The sequence below is a fragment of the Phocoena sinus genome, chromosome 6 (genome assembly GCF_008692025.1).
Source record: "Phocoena sinus isolate mPhoSin1 chromosome 6, mPhoSin1.pri, whole genome shotgun sequence".
NCBI classification, from domain to species: Eukaryota; Metazoa; Chordata; class Mammalia; order Artiodactyla; family Phocoenidae; genus Phocoena; species Phocoena sinus.
Genome location: NC_045768.1, coordinates 102,944,366 through 102,969,747, shown reverse-complemented (window position 1 = coordinate 102,969,747; position 25,382 = coordinate 102,944,366). Strand labels below are relative to the sequence as shown.

The window sequence follows — 25,382 nt, the reverse complement described above, 5'->3', positions numbered from 1 at the left end:
AATAAATAATGAAACAACATTTTAAACAATTCTTGGCCATGCTACAATACCCCCTACAATGAAAAGATTTTATGTGTTTGCTTAACGAGGCTTTAAGTAAAGTCTTTAACTTCCTTTTAAAAATTCCGATCAATACACATATTCCTATGGATGTGTTTCCCACCCTCTATCTTGTAAAGGGAGTATACTAATCTAATCTGTCCATAAACAGATACTGTATACAAAATATTTATTGAACACCTACTATAGGTAATTCACTGTAATAATTTTCCTCATTCCCCATGCCCGTGAGGCGTCAGTGTGGTCATCTTGCTTACGTAAACCCTGTTGTCTGTGGTCCAGATGTGTAAAGTAGCCATACACACACAGTGAGCAGACGCAGGCTGTAATGAAAACTCCAGGCATATTTCTGGACAAAACTATTATATAACTGGAAAATATACACACACTCCCATGTTCATAGCAGCACCACTTACAACAGCCAAGACATGGAAACGACCTAAATGTCCACCAACAAATGAATGGATAAAGAAAATGTGGTACATATATACAATGGAATACTACTCAGCCATAATGCATTAACATGGATGGACCTAAAGATGATCATACTAAGTTATATGTGGAATCTAAAATACGACACAAATAAACCTATCTACGAAACAGAAACAGACTCACAGACATAGAGAACAGACCTGTGGTTGCCGAGGGGGAGGGGGAGGAGGAAGTGATGGATTGGGAGTTTGGGATTAGCAAACTACTATATATAGAATGGATAAACAACAAGATCCTACTGTATAGCACAGGGAACTATATCCGGTATCCTGTGATAAACTATAATGGAAAAGAATACAAAAAAGAACATATATAACTGAATCACTTTGCTGTAGACCAGAAGCTAACACAACATTGTAAATCAACTACACTTCTATAAAAAAATAAATTAAAAAAATATTTCAGGCAGCTGTTAACAGCATTCTAGAACTCTCCTGTAATTTGTTCTATAGAAAATCATCCAACATTGGACACGCAATCTGTTTTGGATATGTTAAAGCAGAGAGTTGAATTTACCTTCTTTGAGCATGGATTTATTAATATTTTCACAAATTTTAAACTGTCAGTATTCACACAGGTTAAGGATTTTGTTATTTTTTTACCAGTTAGAATGGGGTATTATGCCGTGAACTGGTTATAGGTTTGCATCAAGGCCCATGGTTGACAAAAAGATATCTGAACAGGAAAACAGTGCTCCCAACTTAAGATGCCAAAATGCACGCGAGATCCAGTTATACCCACACCAAACAATTCTCCCAGGCCTCAAGAGTCTTCAACCATCTGTACGCACTTGCTTGGTTCTGCTAACATGTGAAAATGACTTCTGCGGGACTTCCCTGGTGGCACAGTGGTTAAGAATCCGCCTGCCAATGCAAGGGACACGGGTTCGAGCCCTGGTCCGGGAAGATCCTACATGCCGCTGAACAGCTAAGCCCGCAGGCCACAGGTACTGAGCCTACATTCAAGAGCTCGCGAGCCACAACTACTGAGCCCACTAGCCGCAACTAATGAAGCCCGCGCACCTAGAGCCCGTGCTCCGCAACAAGAGAAGCCGCAGCAATGAGAAGCCCGCGCACCGCAACTAGAAAAGCCTGCGCACAGCAACAGAGACCCAACACAGACAAAAATAAAATAAAATAAACCTATTAAAAAATAGTAAAATGACTTTTGCGTGAATGAATGGCTTCAACTCCATCCTGGGCTGGGGAGGGGGAGGCAAGCTGAGAAACAAGACTTTAGTCTCTTCCAAGCAGTTTTCATCTCTCTATGTCCTATAAACCCAAGATGTTACAACACAGACTGGGTCCACTTTCAGAGGGGAATTTATCTGTACTTTTGTCAATAATGTTTTTGCACAGCTGTCCATCACAGAATTATACTTCCGAAACCTGTCTTTTTTGAAACCTTTGTTGTTGTTTTTTTAACCTCCTAAGTCTTCTCTAGAATTGTGGTGTGTGCATAACCCCTATCTAAAGGCTCAAAATTACCACGCTGAATTTTACAGAAGTGAACGTTCATGTTCCTTGGCATTAGGTAGTAGCAGAACATTGTCTGTTTCTGGAGTTTTCATCATAGACTGTCAGGACTCCATAAACTCAATAGCTTAAATGCAAGGGATTAGTAATAGTCCAAGAGTAGATTTGCTCATTTCCACATTACCAACCAGGGCTGTGATACAAGCAAGAACATGATTTTCCAATTAATCCCAACACTTAAAGCAAGATAATTACAGCTAAATATGGTACGCTACTGAATGCATATCAGCAAGTGGCTATAATCAATGAGTTGTGTGAACCGGTCAGACTCTCAGATGCTTTCTTAAGTGAGAAAATGAAGGAAATGGTGGGGGGATGGTGAGTCCAGAGGACTAGTTTCACTTATAATTAGGTGAAATGACCATCTCAAAAAGTAAGCTTCCAGCAACCACGTGGAACATCAAAAGTGATTCTACGCTAAGGGTTGCTCTTCGGTTCAGGAAAAGTCATTTCTGTTTTCCTGGGACTGTCCCATTCCAGAATAAAAATCTGTCCTCTCCAATTTAAAAATATCAGAGAGTCCCTAATTCTAGTGTCAAAGTCGCTTACTTTATCTGGTTTCTCAGATCATCTCCATCAGCCAAGACTCCATCACCTGCTCCATTTCACCTCACCTGTCCAGACGCATCTCTGGCCACTGCCCACTTCCTGGCTCCCATAGGACAGGTCCCTTACTCGGCTCTCTGCCCCCTCTACATGCAACCATTCAACAAATATTTATCAAGCACTAGTTTAGATACCATGATGCAGTGGAGAGCAAGAGTTACCAAGAAGATTACACTCTAATGTAAAATAAATACATATATATAGAGATATATGATGATCTCAGAGAATGACAGTGCTAGAAAGAAGCACTCAAGGAGAGCACATGGCAGAAAATGATTAGTAAACATGGGGCATGATGTCACATAAGGTGACCAAGGAAAGGCCACTGTGAGAAGCTAAGTGGAACCACTCACAAAAGAGGAGACAGCAACAAGAAGGTGGTCAGAGGGAGGCATGATCCTGGGTCCTGACTGCCTATTAGATTCAAAATACCGATGCCTGGGCCACATCCCCAATACTCTTGATTTAACTGGACTCAGGGGGGGGCCCATGCTTCTAAAAAGTCCCCCTGGTGATGCTACCATGCACCACACACATAGGTATCATGGACCATGGAGGAACTGGGGTTTTATCCTAAGCACAAGGGGAATCCCCTGGAAAGTTCTAAATGACATCATGCCTCACACTTTTAAAAGATCATGCTGGCTGCTCTATACGAATGGATTGTCGAGGTGAGACACAGTGGAGAAAGGACACCAGTGAGGAGACTGGCAGGTACAACGAAAATGGGGAGAGATAAAAAGACGGGAGGACCTATTTTGAATCGATAAGAGTTGCTCATGGTTTAGCTGGGACTAGCCATTAACTGGGGGAGGAAAGGCAAATACTCAAGGGCACTTAGGTCTTGGGTGTAAGCAAGTGAGTGGACGGTATTCTTCTTTGGTAGGAGAAGACTGAAAAAAGAAAAACACTAGGGAATAGGAGACAGAGTCAGGAGACCTATTTGGTCTTCTGCTTCCCATCCTGAACAAGGGAGCCCTGAGCTATTAGGTGGGATGGGGCAATTTAGGCATCTGCAAAGGTGTGGCTGGGAGGATCCACACGGGACCAGGCTGGCATGGGTTGTCAGAACCCAAGCAGAACAAAGTGGGCATCCATGTGGGCGTGTGGGGCTCACATGGGGCGTTAGAGCCTGAGTGGGGTGAGGAGAAGGCCATCCACACGGGACTTGGGGCGGGGGTGGACTGCCACGGGTTATCAGAGGTGAGGAAGACGTCCACGTGGGAGAAGGTGGTAATGAAGAGAGGGAGGGGCTACACGCAGGGGAATTGATCAAACACGCAAACATATTAGAAGTAGTGGAAGCCAGGCTTGCTGCCGTCACAGAAGGGGGTTACGAGTACAGAAAGCGAAAATACTAGAATGAACCCTGTGAGGCTGAGTTGGAATTGAAGGTCTCCCCATGCACTCATGACTTTTAAAACGCGTAGAGAGGTCAAAATTCATAGAGGTGTTCATCTATATTTATACACACATGCATATTAGCCCTAGCTCTGCTGACATACCTGTTGAGTTTCTATTTTTCTGACCCTGATGCAGCTGATGGAGATCTCAGAAAGAAGCCCTGGAACTGGCCCAGAGAGCATCCAGACCAAATTGAAGCCAGAGGACAGAGGATTCCATGAAGAACAAATCCAGGGGAAAAAATGGAACTGTGAAATTATCTCATTTGTCTGAACATATGAGAGGGAGGAAAATGATTCTGTCAGAAAGTCTGGCTATGAAATCGAGGTAGGTCTACACAGAACCAAGAAAAAACACCTCTAGAAAAACCTAGTATTCAAGAAAGGAAATGTTATCAAGGTACGTGGATAGGTTCTGCTTGCTTATACCCCACAGGCACAATAATCTAAATAATAACTATCTTTAAAACAACAGGGCTTCCCTGGTGGCGCAGGGGTTGGGAGTCCGCCTGCCGATGCAGGGGACACAGGTTCGTGCCCCGGTCCGGGAGGATCTCACACCCCGCGGAGCAGCTGGGCTCGTGAGTCATGGCCGCTGAGCCTGCACTCCGCAACGGGAGAGGCCACAACAGTGAGAGGCCCGCGTACCGCAAAAAAATTTAAAAATAAATAAACAAACAAACAAAAAATTATGATATATCTATATTGGGAGAGCTCCATTAGGGACAAATAGGTATATGTGTGCTTGGTGAGGAGTATAAGAGAACAAAATCCTTACCTTCCATAAAGAGTAGTGAATAAATAAAAATAAAAATGGAAATAGCAAGTAATAGAAGCATAGTTATTTAGAAATGAAAAAGGCATATATCACAAAATTGGCTGAAGGAGCTGAAAATGGAATCAGAAACCAAGAGGAATTGGCAAAGGACTGTTGTTTTTCATTATAAACTTTGTAGAAATGACTTCACTTTTAAAACTATATCATTTATGACAATGACAAAATTTTTTTTAAATACACTGCATTAAAAAAAAACAAAAAAAAAACCCACTGCATACACTTCTTGGTAAGCCAGCACTAGGCAAAGGCACAAAATAGGGAAAGAAAATAGATCAAGGTTGAGGGTGGCGTGGATTTGACTACAAAGGGACACGGGAGAATTCTGGGGGGGCCGACAGAATTGTCCTATCTCTGGATTGGGGTGGTGTTTCATGACTGCATGCATTTGTCAAAAAACCTGCTGAACTACACTCAATGGGTGAATTTTACTTAATGCAAATGATACTTTAAAAAAAAAAGACATGAGGGCTTCCCTGGTGGCGCAGTGGTTGAGAGTCCGCCTGCCGATGCAGGGGACACGGGTTCGTGCCCCGGTCCGGGAAGATCCCACATGCCGCAGAGCGGCTGGGCCCGTGAGCCATGGCCGCTGAGCCTGCGCGTCCGGAGCCTGTGCTCCGCAACGGGTGAGGCCACAAGAGTGAGAGGCCCGCGTACCGCAAAAAAAAAAAAAAAAAGACATGAGATACCACTATACACCCACCGGAAGAGCTAAATTTAAAAAAGACTGACTGGATATGGCTAATTGGAACTCTCTTACGTTACTGGAAGTTTCTTTTTAGATTAAAGATACACATGACCTATGACCCAGAAATATCCCCACACTCCTAAGTATTTCCTAAAGATCAAAGAAAACCTGTATGAATACTTTAGGAGAATACTCATCAAAGCATTCTGAATAGCCCAAAACTGGAACCCATCAAAATGTACATCAATAGAGTATCGACAAACTGTGGATATTCATATAACGGAATATTAGTTGGCGATAAAATGGAATGAACTACAGTTATAAGCAACATCATGGGTGAACCTAAAAAACATGTTGAATAAAAGAAACCAAATACAACAGACACGCATAATTCCCATTTATATAAAGTTGAAGAGGAGGCAAACTAATCAATCCGTGGTGATCTAAATTAGAACAGTAGTTGTTTTTTGGGAGTGGGAATTATATGGAAGAAGGTGACAGGGAACTTTCTGGAGCACAGGAAACATTCTATATCTTGACTGGGGTATTAGGCACATGTGGTACATTCATTTGTTAAAACTCCTTGAATTGTATACCTAAGATGAGTGCATTTCACTGTATATACATTTTACTGCCATTTCTAAAAACCATGACAAATGTACACTAGCAAATGAACATGACAAAGTATCCAACTCAAAGTGACACAGAATTCAACCATAAAGGCACTGCTCAAATACTACTGAACATTTTTGTTGGAAACCACCTGGAAACCAGTTTGAGTCACATGTGAAAAATCAGAGCTTTTACTCCAGTTTCTCCACTGCTTTTACTTTGTTCCGTGCCTCTCCAATGACAGCATTAATCTTACTCACTTTGTGCGCCAAAACTGATTCTGAACGGGTCCTGCTATTTCCAAAAGTTCAACACACATTGGAGATTCATTTATTCATTCAACAAACAGATGCTTAGAAGAGCAAGACCTACAACATCTCCATCCTTCCTGGTCTTGTTTTATAAACAGGAAGAGAAAAACATATACATGTGAACACACAAAGCTATGAATAAAGTCATTTCATAACGGGCTAAAAGTTACGAAGGAAGGAGTGACAATGCACCCCACTGTTCACTGCAGCACTATTTACAATAGCCAAGATGTGCCTAAATGTCCATTGACAGAAGAATGGATAAAGAAGATGTCGTATTTATATACAATGGAATATTGCTCAGCCATAAAAAAGAACGAAATAATGCCATTTGCAGCAACACGGATGGACCTAGATATTATCGTACTAAGTGAGGTAAGTTAGACAGAGAAAGACAAATACCATATGCATGCAGAATCTAAAACAATGATGCAAATGAACTTATTTACAAAAACAGAAACAGACTCACAGACTTAGAAAACAAACTTATGGTCACCAGAGGCGAAAGGTTGGAGGGAGGGATAAATTAGGAGTTTGGGATTAACATTACATACTACTATATATAAAATAGATAACCAACAAGGGCCTATTATATATCCCAGGGAACTCTATACTCAATATTTTATAATAACCTATAAGGGAAAGGAATCTGAAGAAAGAATAAATACATACGTAAGTATATGTATGTTTAAATGAATCACTTTGCTGTACACCTGAAACTAACAGCACTGTAAATCACCTATACTTCGAGTAAAAAAAAAAAGAAGAGTGACAAGTGGAAGTGGGGTTACTTCAGTGTATGTGGTTAGAAAATCCTCTCTGCGGACAAGCAACTGGAGCTGAAGACTCACATAGCTAATGTGGTCACTCATTTATTATACATAAAAACACTTATTCAACCCCAGCTGCCAGACACTGTCTTCAAGCAGGAAGGAAACAGATCGTAAACAAATAACGAAATACAAAAGGCCCCTTTTTTTTTTTTAACATCTTTATTGGAGTATAATTGCTTTCCAATGGTGTGTTAGTTTCTGCTGTATAACAAAGTGAATCAGCTATACATACACATACATCCCTGTACGTCCTCCCTCTTACGTCCTCCCTCCCACCCCCCCTCTATCCCACCCCTCTAGGTGAACACAAAGCACCAAGCTGATCTCCCTGTGCTATGTGGCTACAAAAGGCCCTTTAATGGTAATGCTTGGAGACTGGCACACAAAGGGAGGGGTATGAATATGCTGAAGGCAATTACTGACCGGGACTCTGAAGATCTTTCTGAACCATAAAAGCACCATTTAGATGTGTAAGGCATGGAGCATTTTGCAAAATCTCTCCTCATTTTGCAGTTCCAGGATAAATCTGTTTCCTCTCCGCCCCCTCCATCAATAAATTATTTTTTTTATTGTGGTAAATTATACATAAAATTTAACATTTTCACCATTTTTAAGGATACAGTTCATTGGCATTAAACACATTCACACTGCTGTGTGATCATAAATAAATAATTTTTGACCTCCCGGGAATTAAAGGCAAGAAACAGATAGGGAGCCGTTGTTTCTATGTACCCTCACTGTGTGTGCGTCAGGGGAGGGTCCACAGAGGAGAAGCAGGGGCTAAATCCTGTTGTTGTTTTTAAGTGTCACTGGCCTGGTAGTTCCCTGGGTGAAGCACAGTTAATTAGGTCAAGGTCAAAGTTCCATCCCTCGTGGGCCAGGTAAGCCTGTCAGGTTTCCATGGCCACAGCCTGCCCTCCCATCCCCAGTAAGTGTCCCCCGGAGAGATGGCTGAGGTCCCTCCCTCTAGGGAAGCTGAGAAGTAGCCACACTGGGTGCAAACCCCTCCCGGGACAGCCGGCTTGGTTGCTGCCTCTTTATCTGAAGGCAGCACAGAGCCCTGGGGGTTCAGGATGTCCACTTTCTGAATGCAAGCACCATCTCAGTGAGGCTTTTGAAACTAAGTTCAAAGGCAGAAAGTGGAGGGATGCAAAGACAGTAAAAGACGATTCTATTCTTTTGTAATTTTTTGTGAGACAAATCAGTCATCTGGGTTAATGATCTGATCAATTTTGTGCCTTTGAGACAGGCACATCCAGTAACTGCTGGAAGTCTGAGCTCCAAAGAACTCAGAGTTCACGGAAACTTAACACCCTCACCTCAAAAAAAAGGAAACACAGGCAAGGAACTGAACAGGTTGTCCAAAGTCAAGCGGTGACTTACTAGCTAAGCTGGGGGTCAGAGCACAGGTCTCCTACTGCCCAGTTCATAGTTCGCTGCCTCCCCAGCTCCCCTGCTGGGGGGATGGGGCAAATGGGATACTTGCTCAAGGCACTGCCTCTCAGAGGAAGGAAGCTTGGCCACAGAATCCTCTCAATATAAACCCCACATGCACAAGCACGGCAAGTCAGCAGAAAAGAAAGAGATGTGGCTTCCATCTTTTATTTCTTGAATGAACAAGGAAGAGACCTGTCTTTGCGGTACCTGGCACACAGCAGACACTCAATAAACTTCTGATGAATATATTAATGAGAGAGAGAACTCCTAGAGCTAGTGGCCATGGATGGAATAGACTGATGGAAGGTCCACTAAAATCTGCTCCTCTGGAGTGAGATCTGACTGCAAGGTCTGAGACACCCTTCATTCACCTCTCTCCCGGGAATCCTATGCCCAGGGCCCGAGCACCTGCCCAGGAGGCCAGAAAAGAAGAGGCAGTGCTCCTTATAAGGAAGACTCCTTGAAATCAAAAGGCCTGGGTCTCCATCCTGCTTCTGCGCTCACTAGCTCTGCGGGACTCCGTTTCTTCAACTATTAATTTCAAGTAATTAAGGCTTTGATGTCTCAAACATCCTTCCACCAAAACATTCCTTTTTCCTCCCCCATTTCCTCACCTCATAAAATCTAACTCCATAGCTAACAGGCGGAGGTTTGCTCTGGTTGCCTACCATGGATGGTGATGGTAAGACTTCTCCTTTGAACCAGCACACACCTCCTCAGACAAACGGAGACACCTGGTCCAGACAGTGGACCAGTGGGAGGAGTGGATCAAAGTCACAGCCGACAGAACGGAGGGGTGACATACCCAAACGTCCCCCACAAAACTGGGAAATCTCTCTGTGACCTCACAGACGCCCCTGAAGCTAAGTGAGAGGGAAGAAAGAATTTCCTCCAGTCTCATCAACCTACGGACTCTGGTTTGCCCATTCCCTTTCAATTTTCTAGATATGGCTTTTTCTTTCTTTTCTAAAGCAAAGTAATCCTGGCAGCCGTTCGTCCTTCTGGCTCTTGTCTCTAATTCCCCTCTTCTGTGGTCCGTTTCTCTAACTTATACAACCACTTCAAGCAAGCCAAAATGAATGGATGCACCATGTAGCTTTCTCAGTAGTAGCAATGAATTTGCTGTACCTTATTCTTCTATTGGTTTTGTTATCATCACACCAATATTTGCAAGATGGATGAGAAAGGGGTACAGGTTTGTGGCTGAGGAATCATTTCATCAAGCAAGATACACTGAAGGGGACTTCCCTGGTGGCGCAGTGGTCAAGAGTCCGCCTACCAATGCAGGGGACACGGATTCGAGCCCCGGGCTGGGAAGATCCCACGTGCCGCGGAGCAACTAAGCCCGTGTGCCACAACTACTGAGCCTGCGCTCTAGAACCCGTGCACCACAACTACTGAGCCCACGTGCCACAACTACTGAACCCCGCACGCCTAGAGCCCATGCTCCGCAACAAGAGAAGCCCGCATGCAGCAACGAAGCCCCAAAGTAGCCAAAAATAAATAAATAACTAGATAGATAGATAAATTTATTTTTAAAAAAAAAGACACATGAAGGAGCCTCGCTTTTATAAGGAACTATGCTGGGCTCTGGTGGGGGGGCCTCACTCAAGGAGTTTGGGCCTCTAATAAACCCCAACTCGTGATCTGGAAGACTTTCTAATCTAATTGCTAGTAAAACAGAGACACACAGGTGAGGGGATAGATATAAACTTGCCTGTCTAGTTAACCAGGATTTCTGGAATTTCAGCGCAGGCTTTTTCCATGAAACCACCTAAGCTGCCTGAGAAGGACACTGAGATTAGAGGCGAGAGATGAAGGAGGGAGGGAGGCTCCAGTAAGATAGGAAACTCATCCCCGGGCAGAGGAGCTGGAAATATGTGAGCCTTCGCTCAGAGGATGAATCAGCTGAAGTGAGGAAAGCCCTCCAGTGTGACCCCGCCCTGAACCTAAGACCCCTTCCACCTGGTCCCCTAGAAACCTGCTCCAAATTCCTCAGTGGAATGCCTCTTAAAAGTGAAAGTGTGAGACTACAGCATCAGACTCCAAACGTGAACCGCAGGGCCCCACTTTGTGCACCCGGACAGCCAGGGGTGAGGAGATACCGCCAAGGGTGCGATAAGACAAGCAGTGACAGAAGCAGAGGTGGAACCCAAGAGTGGTGACAGCATTAAGAGTCCTGGTGGCAAAACATTAGAAGCAAGAGGAAGAATATGAACCACGTGGGACCTGCCCAGAGCGTCAGAGCCAAAGACCACTGGGTCCGATCCACGTGCCCTATTTACTAACTCAGATGGGAGGGCACAGCTGCGGACCCGAGCTATACAACCACAGACACGCAGGGAGGGAGAGACTGCCATGGGCTGGGGGGGTCAGAGACACTTCCAGAGACCTCTCTGCTTATCTCATCCCAGACCCACCAGCCAGACCTAAGAGGCTTGGACAGACTGTCCGTAACGGTTGCCCACCGCCTCCGTCACGCTTCCCTGGAGCGTGTGGATTGCAGGAGGGGGACCAATCTCTCTGGGGGGGGTGGTGGGGAAGATTCTGCTCTGCTCCCCAAACACAGACATGGCTACCTGCTCGGAGGAAGCCAGCTGTTGAAAACTGGCCGGGGAGGAGGTGTGTGTGGAGGGCAAATGAGGCACCCAGCGCTGGGGGTGAAGCAGTTCCAAGCACGTAGTGAGCTCGGAGAGCAGGGAGGAGACCGCTGGCCAGAGTGACTAGTATGCACGTAAGAGCCATGGAGCGAAGTCCAGAAGGGGCTCACCCTGATACATCTGGGGTGACAGGAGACTCGTCTGATAGCCATTCCAAACGCAAAAGAACCTAATCCACTGTGGACGACTGTCCATTATGTCCAAAATAGAAGTGTTATTTCCTCAAAGGCCTTGGGACGTGGAAAGCACACTCTCCTTGGATTCCATGGGACCCTGGGTGGGAATCACAGCTCTGCCATTTCATAGCTGTGTGAATGTCTTCAAGTTTCCTAACCTTGATATTCACATTTATTAAACAAGCATCAGTAACTCTGATCTCCCAGGATTGTAGGCACTGAGATGCAGTACATGAAAGCCCTTCACTCAATGCCTGGCACGTAGAGGTATGGAAAACGCCAAAGTTGGAATGGTGAGGACCCCAGGACATAATCCAGGGACCAGCTCCTACTCTTAGGGCCGTCATCTGCTTCCTATGCTGATGACAGTAGGAGACTCTACGTGGAGTTCTCATTCATTTGTTTTCTGAGGCGTGTATCTACGCTCTCCGGAAGGAGCAGAACCTCTCTAAATTATTATCAAATTACCGATAACAAACATAGCAGAAGGTGGAACCGTGCTGGAGGTAGCTTCTCCCCAGAGCCCTCGGGGCTGATAAGAAGACATACTTTTATTTTCCAACAGAATGAGTTCCCTGCCCCAAGAAAAGGGTAGAAAACATGACTTTAAGGGAACGAGAACAAGAAAAAGTAGAAGAAACAACTTGGGCGATAGAAAAACCATATGACAGTGGCTACAACAACCAAGAAACACGGTGCCGAACACCCCAGGGCCTGAGCAGAGACTGGATACAGCCTAAGGAGAACTCAAAGGTCACCAGAATAGGTGACTCTAAAGCCTGGTTAAACACTCAGTGGGCAATGAATCTGCCAGTAACACATATTAAAGAAGAAAAAGTCCCCGTGACCCACATCCTTCGTTTCCAACTATAACAACAGATTCCTATTCCTGCATGGTGAAAACTAAACAAGCATTCAAGGTTAGGAATTTAGTGTACATTGTTCCTGTCATTTAAAAGACAGGCTAAATTGCTAGGTACAGCTATTTAAAATCTGTTTCATGGGCTTCCCTGGTGGTGCAGTGGTTGAGAGTCCGCCTGCCGATGCAGGGGATACGGGTTCGTGCCCCGGTCCGGGAAGATCCCACATGCCGCGGAGCGGCTGGGCCCGTGAGCCGTGGCCGCTGAGCCTGCACGTCCGGAGCCTGTGCTCCGCAACTCGAGAGGCCGCAACAGTGAGAGGTCTGCGTATCGCAAAATTAAAAAAATGTTTTTTTAAATCTATTTCATTTGTCAAAGTGAAATGCACACACATTTAATACTCTTGTTCAAAAGACAATCATTGAGGATGCCTATACAGAATATAAGGGTTAGATGAAAAATCTTTTTTTTGCGGTACGCGGACCTCTCACTGTTGTGGCGTCTCGCGTTGCGGAGCAGAGGCTCCGAACGCGCAGGCTCAGCGGCCATGGCTCACGGGCCCAGCCGCTCCGCGGCATGAGGGATCTTCCCGGACTGGCGCACGAACCTGTGTCCCCTGCATCGGCAGGCGGACTCTCAACCACTGCGCCACCAGGGAAGCCCTAGACGAAGAGTCTTTAACGAGAATCTTTCCTGTCTTGCCTTGTCCTTCCCTAGGTGTAGCCTGAATTACACATGGAGGTGAGGCCAGGAAAAGCACTGATGTTCTCGAGCTTTTGTAAGACTCCTTTGTAGCACATAAGTTCGACAGGTAGCGTGTTTTCTGCTCCTACAACACTTTCTACTGAATGATTTGCCTCCGTGGGTTGAATAAAATGGGGGCGCTCTAGCAGAAGGTGAATATTTATGACGCCTAGGCCTCCTTATATGCTTTGAAAGATCATAAATTACTGACATTACCATGAGCAGAGCAGAGGCATCTATGTATCCTTCTCTCTCCAGATACAGGCAAGAGGAGAAATATCTAATTCCAATCTGCCCTCAATCAATTTTGAACTTTGCTCTAGGCCTTTTTCTTTCCAAGAACCCTTCAGAGTCTTACCCAGTCCCAGGATGGTTTGATGGGCTCTATGTTGCAACAGGGATGAGACACCTAAGGCACTTTTGATAAAAGTTACATGCCAGTGTGTGTGCATATGGCTGATTCACTTTGCTGTGCAACAGAAACCAACACAGTATTGGGAAGCAATTATACTCCAATAAAGATCTATTAAAAAAAAAAAAGTTACATACCAAGTAATGTGAATGCCCAGCATTCAGAGGTGAGAAGACAGCCTGAGGGGGCGTGTACGTGCCTGGGACGCAAGGAGCCTGCTCATCACTTTGCCACCTCTGGACCCCTTGATCCCACCAAGATCCCTTGGAGACCAAAACCAGAGGCTTCCTCACGAGAACCTTCCTCTACAGCATCCCCAGTACATCTCTGCCTTCAGGCTGAACTTGCCTCCTTCAGCACGTGGGCCGCGGCCCAAATGGGCCAACGCCAAGTACCAGTTCACGACAAAGTAACCGAATGAAGGCTCCACTCAGAAAACGGTTCCGAACCTGATCCTAGAGGATTCTACACTTGCCTATACGCAAATAACACAAACTTTCAAGATGGAATTTTAGAAGAACATTCGAATGTATCTCAAAAGGAAAAACAGAACAAGGCATTCTCTTTTGGATAAGATTAAACCTGAGGTGGGGAGAGGGATAAATTGGGAGACTGGGACTGACATATACACACTACTATATAAAAAATAGATAACCAATAAGGACCTACTGTATAGCACAGGGAACTCTACTCAATACTCTGTAATGACCTACATGGGAAAAGAATCTAAAAAAGAGTGGATATACGTATACGTATAACGGATTCACTTTGCTGTATATCTGAAACTAACACAACATTGTAAATCGACTATACTCTAATAAAAATTTTAAAAGATTAAACCTGAGATGAGACTTTTCACCAGCTCTACTTTTTAATTAGTTTTTTTTTTTTTTTGTAAACACCCTCCTACTGCCACACACATCTATGGAAAAACACATCTCGGGAACATGTGTCCCCAGGAGTAGTAGCTGACCAGCTGTCCTTAAGGTAAAGGTCAAACAGATGTGGGAAGTGACCGACACACTCACCAAAATGCCACAAGGCCCACCTTGCGTTCAAGGCTCGAGCCAAAATGTTTGCACGCAATGCTTGTCGTAAAATCCAAGCTGTTGGGCTCACTGCCATTTACGTTTGAGAAAGGCAGTTGTTTTTCTAACTAGAACACGGTGAGTTTATGGATTCTGAATTACAATAAAGTTTCAATTATCTTGACTAATGGGGTAACAAAAGTAAATGAGGGCTTCCCTGGTGGCGCAGTGGTAGAGAGTCCGCCTGCCAATGCAGGCGACACGGGTTCGTGCCCTGGTCCGGGAAGATCCCACATGCCGCGGAGCGGCTGGGCCCGTGAGCCATGGCCGCTGAGCCTGCGCGTCCGGAGCCTCTGCTCCGCAACGGGAGAGGCCACAACAGTGAGAGGCCCGCGTACCGCAAAAAAAAAAAAAAGTAAATGAAAGTTACAAATACATCCAATGCCTTATTTCAGCTTAAACCCAGTAAATTTTTACACATGCTGTTAAGAACTGTTTTTTTTAATCAATTTTGATTTTATCTCTCACTAGTCTTATGGTCATTGGGCATGGCTGACCAAAGAGAGAAGGAAGTGAGTAGAAAAGAGGTACAATAAAGGGATGACAAGACTGCCAGGCCGACTCACTGTTGCCCAGGATAGTAGGAGATGACAACTCCTCAAATCAGAGAATCAGTTTTGAAAAGGTGTGATAGGACCTTACTGTATCATATGATCCAATGGAGGGTTTGAAAAGGTTTGAAAAGGTGATAGGACCTTACTGTAGCATATGATTCAATGGAGGGTTCTTTTTCTGTTTTAATTTTATTGAAGTATAGTTGATTTACAATGTTGTGTTCATTTCTGCTGTAAAGTTATACACATATAAATTTTTTCATATTCTTTTCCATTATGGCTTATCACAGGATATTGAATATAGTCCCCTGTGCTCTACAGTAGGACCTTGTTGTTTATCCATTCTATATATAATAGTCTGCATCTGCTAACCCCAAACTCCCAATCCTTCCTCCCCCCACTCCCCTCCCCCTTGGCAACCACAAGTCTGTTCTCTATATTTGTGAGTCTCTTTTTGTTTTGTAGATATGTTCATTTGTGTCGTATTTTAGATTCCACATATAAGTGATATCCTATGGTATTTGTCTTTGACTTTCTGATTCACTTCACTTCGTACGACAACATCTAGGTCCATCCATATTGCTGCAAGTGGCATTATTTCATTCTTTTTTATGGCTGAGTAGTAGTCCATAGTATATATGTACCACGTCTTCTTTATCCATTCCTCTGTCAATGGACATTTAGGTTGCTTCCGTGCCTTGGCTACTGTAAATAGTGCTGCTATGAGCATAAGGGTGCGTGTATCTCTCTGAATTATAGTTTTGTCTGGATATATGCCCAGGAGTGGAATTGCTGGATCATATGGTAATTCTATTTTTAGTTTTTTTGAGGAACCTCCATACTGTTTCCCATAGTGGCTGCCCCAATTTACATTCCCACTAACAGTGTAGGAGGGTTCCCTTTTCCAATGGAGGGTTCTTAATACGACATCTCAGAAAGATGCCTATTAAACCTCTTCTTGGAAAAAACTCCTCAAATACACTCTCTTCTTTTTTACGCCTCTGTTAGAAGGTTTTGTCAGCTATGGAGCTAAAACTTAGTGCCATGTAACTTTACCTACCCATCATAATACTGCCCTCTGGGCTTACTCAAAAAAGCTTGCTTTATAAAAGATGAGACTCAAAACGTGTATAGCCCAAGTCACAATCCATGTCTATATCTTTTCATATCATAAGGTAGTGGATTTCTTGATTAAGGTGCATTTCAAAACTGGCCTCATTCCACACAGAAGAAATATATATGTTGGGGACCTCCTGCATACAGACAAATGCTCCTTTTTATTTCAACTTTTCAGGATCCCCTGTTTCCTCTGGTTCCAATACAATCATCTGTGCTCTCCTCTGGGTCTTTAACAAATTACACTGAAATAATATAAAACTTTATGCCGTACCTGCCTCTTCAGAGCCTGGAACGCCTTTGAGACATTATCTCATTTTGTTATTTCCAACAGGAGCCAATTGTGTTATGTTTACCCCCAGAAATCACTGTTAACACCAGTCACCCTCTCTCTTAAGCTTGTGAGTGGTTTACGGAGCTGAAAATGAGTTAAATAATGGATATGAATCAAAGGTAGGAAACCAGTACCCATTGGTGGAACAACGAACCCTGAGCCTGAAATCACCTGTGACCGGAATTTGGATAATTACAGGAGAGGAGAGCTTCATGGCAGCAGGGATGCTGAAACCTTACTTTTCAAGTCACTTTCATTTAATCACTTTCAATTCAAAGAGTGATCCGATTTTAGACGAAATGACCATGACACAAAGAGAGTTCAAATGTCTTGCCCACGTACAGTTACCCTAGATAAGATAGAGACAAAAAAAAAAAAAAAAAAGATAGAGACAAAGCCATGCAAACTAAAGTGGTCCTTCTCCTTTCACTCTCCATCACCTTCATCTGCCTCTGGTCTATATAACACCATCCTTTTCTCCCCATAGCGCTTAGAAGTATCTGAACGTTTTTGTTCACATATTTTTTCACTTGTTTTGTCTATCTCTTGAATGAAAACCCTGTGAGAGGGGAAACCTTGCCATTTTGTCACTCAGGTGACCTCAATGCCTAGAACATCTCTTGTGGTCAATAAATGTAGTTGGCACAGAAGAGCATAATACTTGCTCAGCGAGTCCTGTTGAATGAATAAATGACCACAGCTGGAATCTCCCCCAGGTATCAGTGCTTTTTCAGTCATGCCCATGGATCTGGGGTGGGAAAGAACAGTCAGACGGAGAACAGCTGTCTCACTGCCAACTCTTTTCTGGTTAAAGAAGCAAAGACATGGCAGTGACTACAGGCAGGCAGGTGCCAAAGCAGAAGAAAGGCAAGGACACTTGTTTTACTCCTTGAGGATTTCTGTTCCCTGAAAACGTTTCTGAAGACAAACAATTATTGGTGGTCTATTAAAAAGGAGCAATATACAGCTTGTCAGTCAATTCTACTCCCTTCCCTTATTTTTAGTAACGAATGACGTTCAGGAGCAAGGTTACAGAGAGGAACGGTGATAAGGGATGAGGAATGATTACTCTCTCATGTGGACTGTGGTCTCCTGTTTTGGAGCCAAATCTCAAGCAATCAGTCTGGCAGTTCCCCAAAAGGTTAAACACAGAGTTACTATATGATCCAGCAATTCCACTCGTAAGGATACACCCAAGAGAAATGAAAACATATATCCACACAAAAACTTGTCGTTCATGGCACCAGCATTATTCATAAGAACTAAAAATTGTAAACAATCCAAATGTCATCAACTGATGAATAGATGAATACAATGTGAACTATGCCTACAATGAATATTTTTTAGCAATAGAAAGATATGAGGTACTGGCACATGCTACAACATGGATGAGCCCCCAAAAGATCATTTTAAGTAGAAGAAGACAGTCACAAAGGACCACACATTACATGATTCCACTTATGTGAAATGTCTAGAATAGGCAGACCTACAGAGACAGAAATTAGGTTGGTGGCTGCCTGGAGCTGGGGGGTAAAAACCACTTACGGGTAGAGGATTTCTTCTGGGGATAATGAAAATGTTCTGAAAGTAGATAGTGATATGGTTGCCCTACTTTGTGAACAGAGTACTTTGTAAATAATTATTGAATTGTATACTTTAAATGGGTCAACTGGATGGTATTTGAGATCTATCTCAATAAAGCTGTTATTGGAAAAAGCAGCTCACGTGGTAACCAAGTCCATTGTGTGGTCTGCACAGGGCAGGGCAATGCCGTTGTCTCATAGAAGGAGAAAAGCAGCCCTGCCCTGTACTATCGGGAGTTCTGTGGAGGTGGCCCCACCCCCTTACCCTCCACACTACCTTGCTTTGCTCCCACAGGCTTGCCCTGGTCTCCCATTTATCTTCACTCATACAACAGGCTTGCTGAGCACCTACTGTATACTGGGAGCCATGCTAGGCACAGGCCCTGCCGATGAAGGAGGGGCAGGCTTTCAAGAAGCTACCACTTTTGGAATCATTCATTCAACCACAGGGCGGAAAACAGCAAAAGGAAAGTCCTAAGTGGTATTCTGTTGTGGGCAGAAAAGAATTTTTCAAGTCCGGGTTCCAGAAAGGTGAACTCGTGTCCACACCAGAAGAGCCCACCCAGGTCTGGTACGCAAATATCTCAAAGCCAGGGTGTCTGGTGGGGTGGGACCCCTGGAGTCAGCACTGACAGGAAGCTGAAAGACACAACCCCCGCATCGGACGCCAGGGCCATGAAATGGTGCCAGCACCACCCTTCAATTCCATCTGGCAGTACTGTGGGTGTTTCCACTTTGTTTATTTTTCTAAAGGAAAGAGGAGATGGGGGAGGAGGTCTTGAACACAAGTTATTACTCAGCATTTCCATCATGTTTAATGTCTGCAAAGCCCTCCTGCCCTCACTGCGTCCTGAACTGCCTTGAATAATCAAGAAACTTGAGAACCCAGCCACGAACTCAAAGTACTTAGCAGATAGAAGTACCTATCACTGTGTCTGGCAATGCACGCACCATTAAAAAAATTAATCCCATAAGATAAACACTAGTTTAAACCTTAAGCCAGTATAATCATCTCTGTAAAGCTGACCTGCCACTTGGCAGTTAATGAAGTGAATAAGTTCATACTCTAAATCTCCCCATTCACACCCTGACACATGTCCACTTTTACGGAACGGGCGCTGACATCCTTTTTTAAATTTTATTACTCATTTATTCGTTCATTCATTCATTTATTTACTTTCAGCCACGCCTTGCAGCGTGTGGGATCTTAGTTCCTGACCTGGGATCAAACCCGTGCCCCCTGCCTTGGAAGCACGGAACCCTAACCACTGGACCACCGGGGAAGTCCCTGACGTCCTTCTTTGAAATGAAAGAATTCTATTTCAATGCTTGGCTGGCCCCCAAGCATTTTATGGTAACAATTAACAAGAAAATTGGCTTCTTGCTGTCAGGACCTACAGCACCTGGACCATCATAGTCTAGATGCAGCAGTGATCAAGTAACAGTGTTTGGTATGAACTGGGCCAGCACTTCTGGCAAGTGTACCGCTGTGTAAGTTGTAATATATTAGGTGCACCGTGGCTTTTGGACTCAAGCTCCAGAAGGTATTTGAAACAGACGTGTTTGTGTGTTTATGTTTATATTCAACCAAGCTTGGTGACCACATTAGCTTGGTCCATAGGAGTGCTACTTTTAGGAATGCTCACTGGTCGACTGGGAGATTGCTCAGTAAAGTAAAAATAATACGCACACTTAAAATTACCATTAATATGAATCATTTGAGGACAAAGTGTTTCAATCAACTATTTCAAGAAACATTGGGGTCACATAAAAATGAAAAAAAACTTTGAAAATGTATTTAAAAGGTATCATCAGGCTTCCCTGGTGGCGCAGTGGTTGAGAGTCCGCCTGCCGATGCAGGAGACACGGGTTTGTGCCCCGGTCCGGGAAGACCCCACCTGCCACGGAGCGGCTGGGCCCATGAGCCATGGTCGCTGGGCCTGCGCGTCCGGAGCCTGTGTTCCACAACGGGAGAGGCCACAACAGTGAGAGGCCCGTGTACCGCAAAAAAAAAGAGAAAAAAAGGTATCATCTACTTGATTTCAGATCAACTCTGTGCTCTTCCCTCCCACACTCTGCAGATCAATTAGAAAAGCCTGACAATACAACACACACACACACACACACACACACACACACACACACACACAGAGGAGCTAACACGGTAAAGTAAAGAATTACCACATCTAGATCTGAAAAAGAACAAACTCAGAAAGATGAGGCCAGCACTGGGGGCTGCTTTCCTCTCGGGGCATCTGCTGAATTAAGAAAAGATTCCTGAGCGGCTAAGCAGTGTTTCTGACGGCCTTGTGGGGTCAGGAAAGCCCTGGCACTGCCAGTGAATTGGCTGCAATTTCAGACAAAAAAGACTAAGGAAAAAAGCATTACTGCAGATGAAGATAACAATAAAAGGTTTTACAAACAGGAATTAAAAGTTGGAATTGTCTAATATAACAATTCTAAAATTGTATGCACCTAAAAACAGTTCTGAGAATACAGAAAGCAAAACACTGACATCACGGTAAACTGACGCAAACTGCAATCATGGGGGAAGGTTTAACACAGTTCTCTCAGCAACAGAAAAAGCAGAAAGGTTACCATATAGCAAATTTGAAAAAAAAAAAAAAAGTGACAAAATCACAATCTAATTGTCATCTATAGAATTTTGCACCCAGTAATCGTAAAATATACGATTCTTTTCAAGCCCATGGAAACTGAACATGTGCCTTTTATCGGTATAATGGAAAATGTGTGTCCATAAAGACTAGGTAGAGTAGATTAATTTGACCCAGACAAAGCTGTATGACCTAGTAAGGCTTGAAGAGACTATGGTTTCAATATGTAAAGGAGTTCAAGAAGATAAGTAGGACTTCCCCAGTGTGCAGTGGTTAAGAATCCGCCTGCCAATGCAGGGGACATGGGTTCGAGCCCTGGTCCAGGAAGATCCCACATGCCACGGAGCAACTAAGTCCGTGCGCCACAACTACTGAGCCTGAGCTCTAGAGCCCGCAAGCCACGACTACTGAAGCCCACGCACCTAGAGGCCGTGCTCCACAACAAAAGAAGCCACCACAGTGAGAAGCCCACACACCGCAACAGTAGCCCCTGCTCGCTGCAGCTAGAGAAAGCCTGTGCACAGCAACGAAGACCCAATGAGCCAAAAATAAATAAATAAATAAATAAAATTTATTTTAAAAAAGAAGATAAAGTAGATTATCCCTAGTGTCTTGGTGATGCCATGGAATCAATGTTTGGCTGGACCTAAGATGGTGAGAATAAAAATGGAAGAGAGGGGCTTTCCTGGTGGTGCAGTGGTTTAGAATCCGCCTGCCAATGCAGGGGACACGGGTTCGAGCCCTGGTCCGGGAAGATCCCACATGCCACGGAGCAACTACGCCTATGCGCCACAACTACTGAGCCTGCGCTCTAGAGCCCGCGAGCCACAACTACTGAGCCCGTGAGCCACAACTACTGAAGCCCACACACCTAGAGCCTGTGCTCCGCAACAAGGGAAGCCACCGCAATGAGAAGCCCGCACACGGCAACAAAAAGTAGCCCCCGGGCTTCCCTGGTGGCGCAGTGGTTGAGAGTCCACCTGCCGATGCAGGGGACACGGGTTCGTGCCCCAGTCCGGGAAGATCCCACATGCCGCGGAGCGGCTGGGCCCGTGAGCCATGGCCGCCGAGCCTGCGCATCCGGAGCCTGTGCTCCGCAACGGGAGAGGCCACAACAGTGAGAGGCCCGCGTACCGCAAACAAAAACAAAAACAAAAAAGTGAGCATGGGTTAACTTGTGTAATTTTTAAGAGTTCTATATTTTTGAAAGTCAATAATACATATTTTTTCTTAATTAGAAAAAAACCCTTGCCCTGCCACCCTTAGAGGATTGCCATAAGAATTAAATAGGATGGCATACGTATAACAGCACTGAAACCTCACAAAATGCAGAGTCACAGATTTTGGTTTTGGTTGTTTTAGCTACACGGCGCAGCATGCAGGATCTTAGTTCCCCAACCAGGGATCGAACCCATGCCCCCTGCAGTGGAAGCGCAGAGTCTTAACCACTGGAGCACCAGGGAAGTCCCCAGAGTCACATATTTTGATGCTGGCCTCTGGGCATGTCTGCACTCAGCTGCCTGTTTTGAAAACACCCACAGTCCAAAATTGTATACCCTAAGCACTTCCTGGATTTTTACCAGCATCACTTCAGATGTAAAGCCCATTGATATTTGCTCTAAGTGCCTTATGAATAAGTAACTTCTACTGTTTGGGCCTTGCTCCGTGTCTGGCAGAAGGCCATCCAGACTTACCCTCATACATCTCCAGGATGTGAACCGTGTCTCCAACCTGCAAGGACAGCTCCACATCTTGAGAGGCATTGTAGTTATAGATTGCTGGAAAGGAGAAATAAAAGAGGAACATGATGGCATCAGTGGCAGTTAAAATACAAGTCACCAAACACATTAAAAATAATAATAATACGAGTCACCAAAGAGCACATTCAGTGGTTAGTGAACCACTCCTCTAACAAAGAATCCTCTCTTTAATCATTTCAGGTGAATCCCCCACTGAAAAGCAGAGGGCATCCTCCTGGACTCCCATTACTGGTATGTTACAGTCATACTTCCATCCCACAAATATTGGTTGGTTGCCTACTATGTACCACATACCGTGCTAGAGACTGGAGATAGAGTGTTGAAACACACAGATGTGGTTCCTGTACCAGGGATTTTTAATAGTTTAGTACGGGAAGAAATATAGTAAATATATTATTACAGAAACAACTCCTTAATTAAAATGGTGATAAGAGTTATCAGCCTACAACACCACTGAGCTTATGATCTCTAGGGCATAGGGCGAGCCGTCCCCCGGCTTCCCTGACACAGCAACAGGCCGCCAACAGACCACGTGTGAGTCCCACCTACCCCCCCAGTAATAGACTAACACTGGGTGGCTGCCTCGCCCCAGCTCTAGGTACCCTGGGGAAATGGGGTTCCCCCAAGGTGACCTCCATCACCACAGTCCTTAGGACTGGCAATGACTGGACCACAATCATACAAAACAGTAGACTAACTCTTGTAACTCCAAAAGAAGAAGGCAATCCCATTTTAAGATAGGTAAGAGCTCTGAAGAGACATGTTACCCAGAATCATATATGATGACTAATAGGCACCAGAAAAGACGTCAAACAACCATTAGTCATCAGGGAAAAATGCAAATTAAAACCGCAACGAGATACAACTTCTCACCCACCAGAATGGCTATTAATTTTTAAAAGGCAGACTTGGCAGGAATGTGGAGAAACTGAAACCCTCATGCATCGCTAGTAGGAACATAAAATGATGCAACCTCTTCGGAAAACGGTTTGGCAGCTTCTTAAAAAGTTAAACATAAACGTACGTGCAGCCCAGCCATTCCGCGCCCAGGTATCTACAAAGAGAAATGGAAACGTGCTGACACAGAAACTTCATGTGCATATCCATAGCTGTTGTGGTAGGCAGAATAATAGCCCCCAAAAGATATCCACATCCGATTTCGGCATCTGTGAATGTTTCCTCAGGTGGCAAAAAAGTGTGAGTTCGTTAAGGATATGGAGAGGAGGTTAATCTGGAAATTCAGGGTGTGGTCCAAACACAATCACACGTATCCAGATGACAGAGAGACAGAGGGAGTTTTGAGAGTCTCACAGAAGAGCAGGCAACATGAGGACGGAGGCAGAGGTGGAAGTAACGTGACCTCAAGTCAAGGACTGGCACAACCACGAGAAGCTAGAAAAGACAAAGGACGGAATCTCCCCCAGAGCCTCCAGAAGGAGCACAGCCGGTCAACACCTTGATTTTAGACCTCTGGCCTTCAGAACTACGAGAGAATAAAAAAGAACCGTTTGTGGTAATTTGCTAGGACAGCCACAAGAAACCAATATAGCAGCATCATCCACAACAGCTGGAAACTGGAAACAATTCATCCACTGAAGAATGAGTGGAGAAGTAAAATATGGTGTGTCCACACAACGGAATATCAGTCAGCGATAAAAGGGAATGAAATACGAACACACGCTACAACACGGATGCTTCAAAGACATGCGAAATGAAAGTCCCGTGCACAACACATACGTTAGGCTTCCATTTCCTTGTAACGTCCAGAAGAGGTAAGTCTATCAGCGACACAGGGCAGCTGATTGTTTCGTGGGTTGGGGGTGGGAATAGCGACAGAGCACAACAGGCACCAGGAAGCTTTACAGAGCGATGGAAACACCCTAAAACTGGATTGGATTGTAGTGATGGTCATATAACACTGCACTTTACTAAAAACCAATGAACTATATGCTTACAGTGGGTGGATTTTATGGTATATAAATTAGACTTCGATGAAGCTTTTTTTTTTTTTTTAAGGTAGATTTATTTCTTGCCCTCTCTCATGATGAGTGAGCTGCATCCTTTCAGGGAAAAAGAACCACCTTAGAGATTCGGTTCTAACCACTGACCTGACCATCCAAGGAACCCACGACGTTCCCCATCTCTGCGGCTCTTAGGAGCACATGAGGCTGGTCACTCAATCCATCAAACCATCTGCCAGATGCCACAAGGGTCATTAAGAAGGGAAGAAAGGTATCCAACCCAATCATGGTACCTACTGCTCTTTCCTGAGCCTGCGATGCACCGAGATCAGCAGCCTGACTGCTGGCTCATCACAGTCAATCTATCCCAGAACAGAAGGAGCAGACCTCTAGCCCCATGTTCTTCAAGTGGCCTCTCTTTTTGAAGAGAATCACCCAAATATGTGTTCTTCTGTAGTCTTGGCACAGAAGTCTGGACAGATGATACTGGAACTGGCTTACTACTGAGCTTGTGGACTATAATATGAACTCAGAGTAAGATCAGGCATTCAGAAGGAGTTAGTTCCTGGTTCCTAGACTTCTTCGTGGGCCACGAGGCCACAGCTACTGATCCACTGAGGTTCACTTCCTTCGTCTAACTGCTACCTGATTCAAATGTTTTGCCCACTAGGTATACTGCTGGGTCTCCACAGAAAATGTAGATCTCA

General features: G+C 44.5%; 1 protein-coding gene across 1 annotated transcript in view; it reads right to left on the bottom strand.

Moving 5' to 3' along the window:
- DOCK5 (dedicator of cytokinesis 5) overlaps positions 1 to 25,382 on the bottom strand; it is a 220,937-nt gene that overhangs the window by 129,092 nt on the left and 66,463 nt on the right. The window contains 1 exon segment of the mRNA XM_032635523.1: positions 22,649 to 22,732. Coding sequence (XP_032491414.1) covers positions 22,649 to 22,732 — 84 coding nt within the window.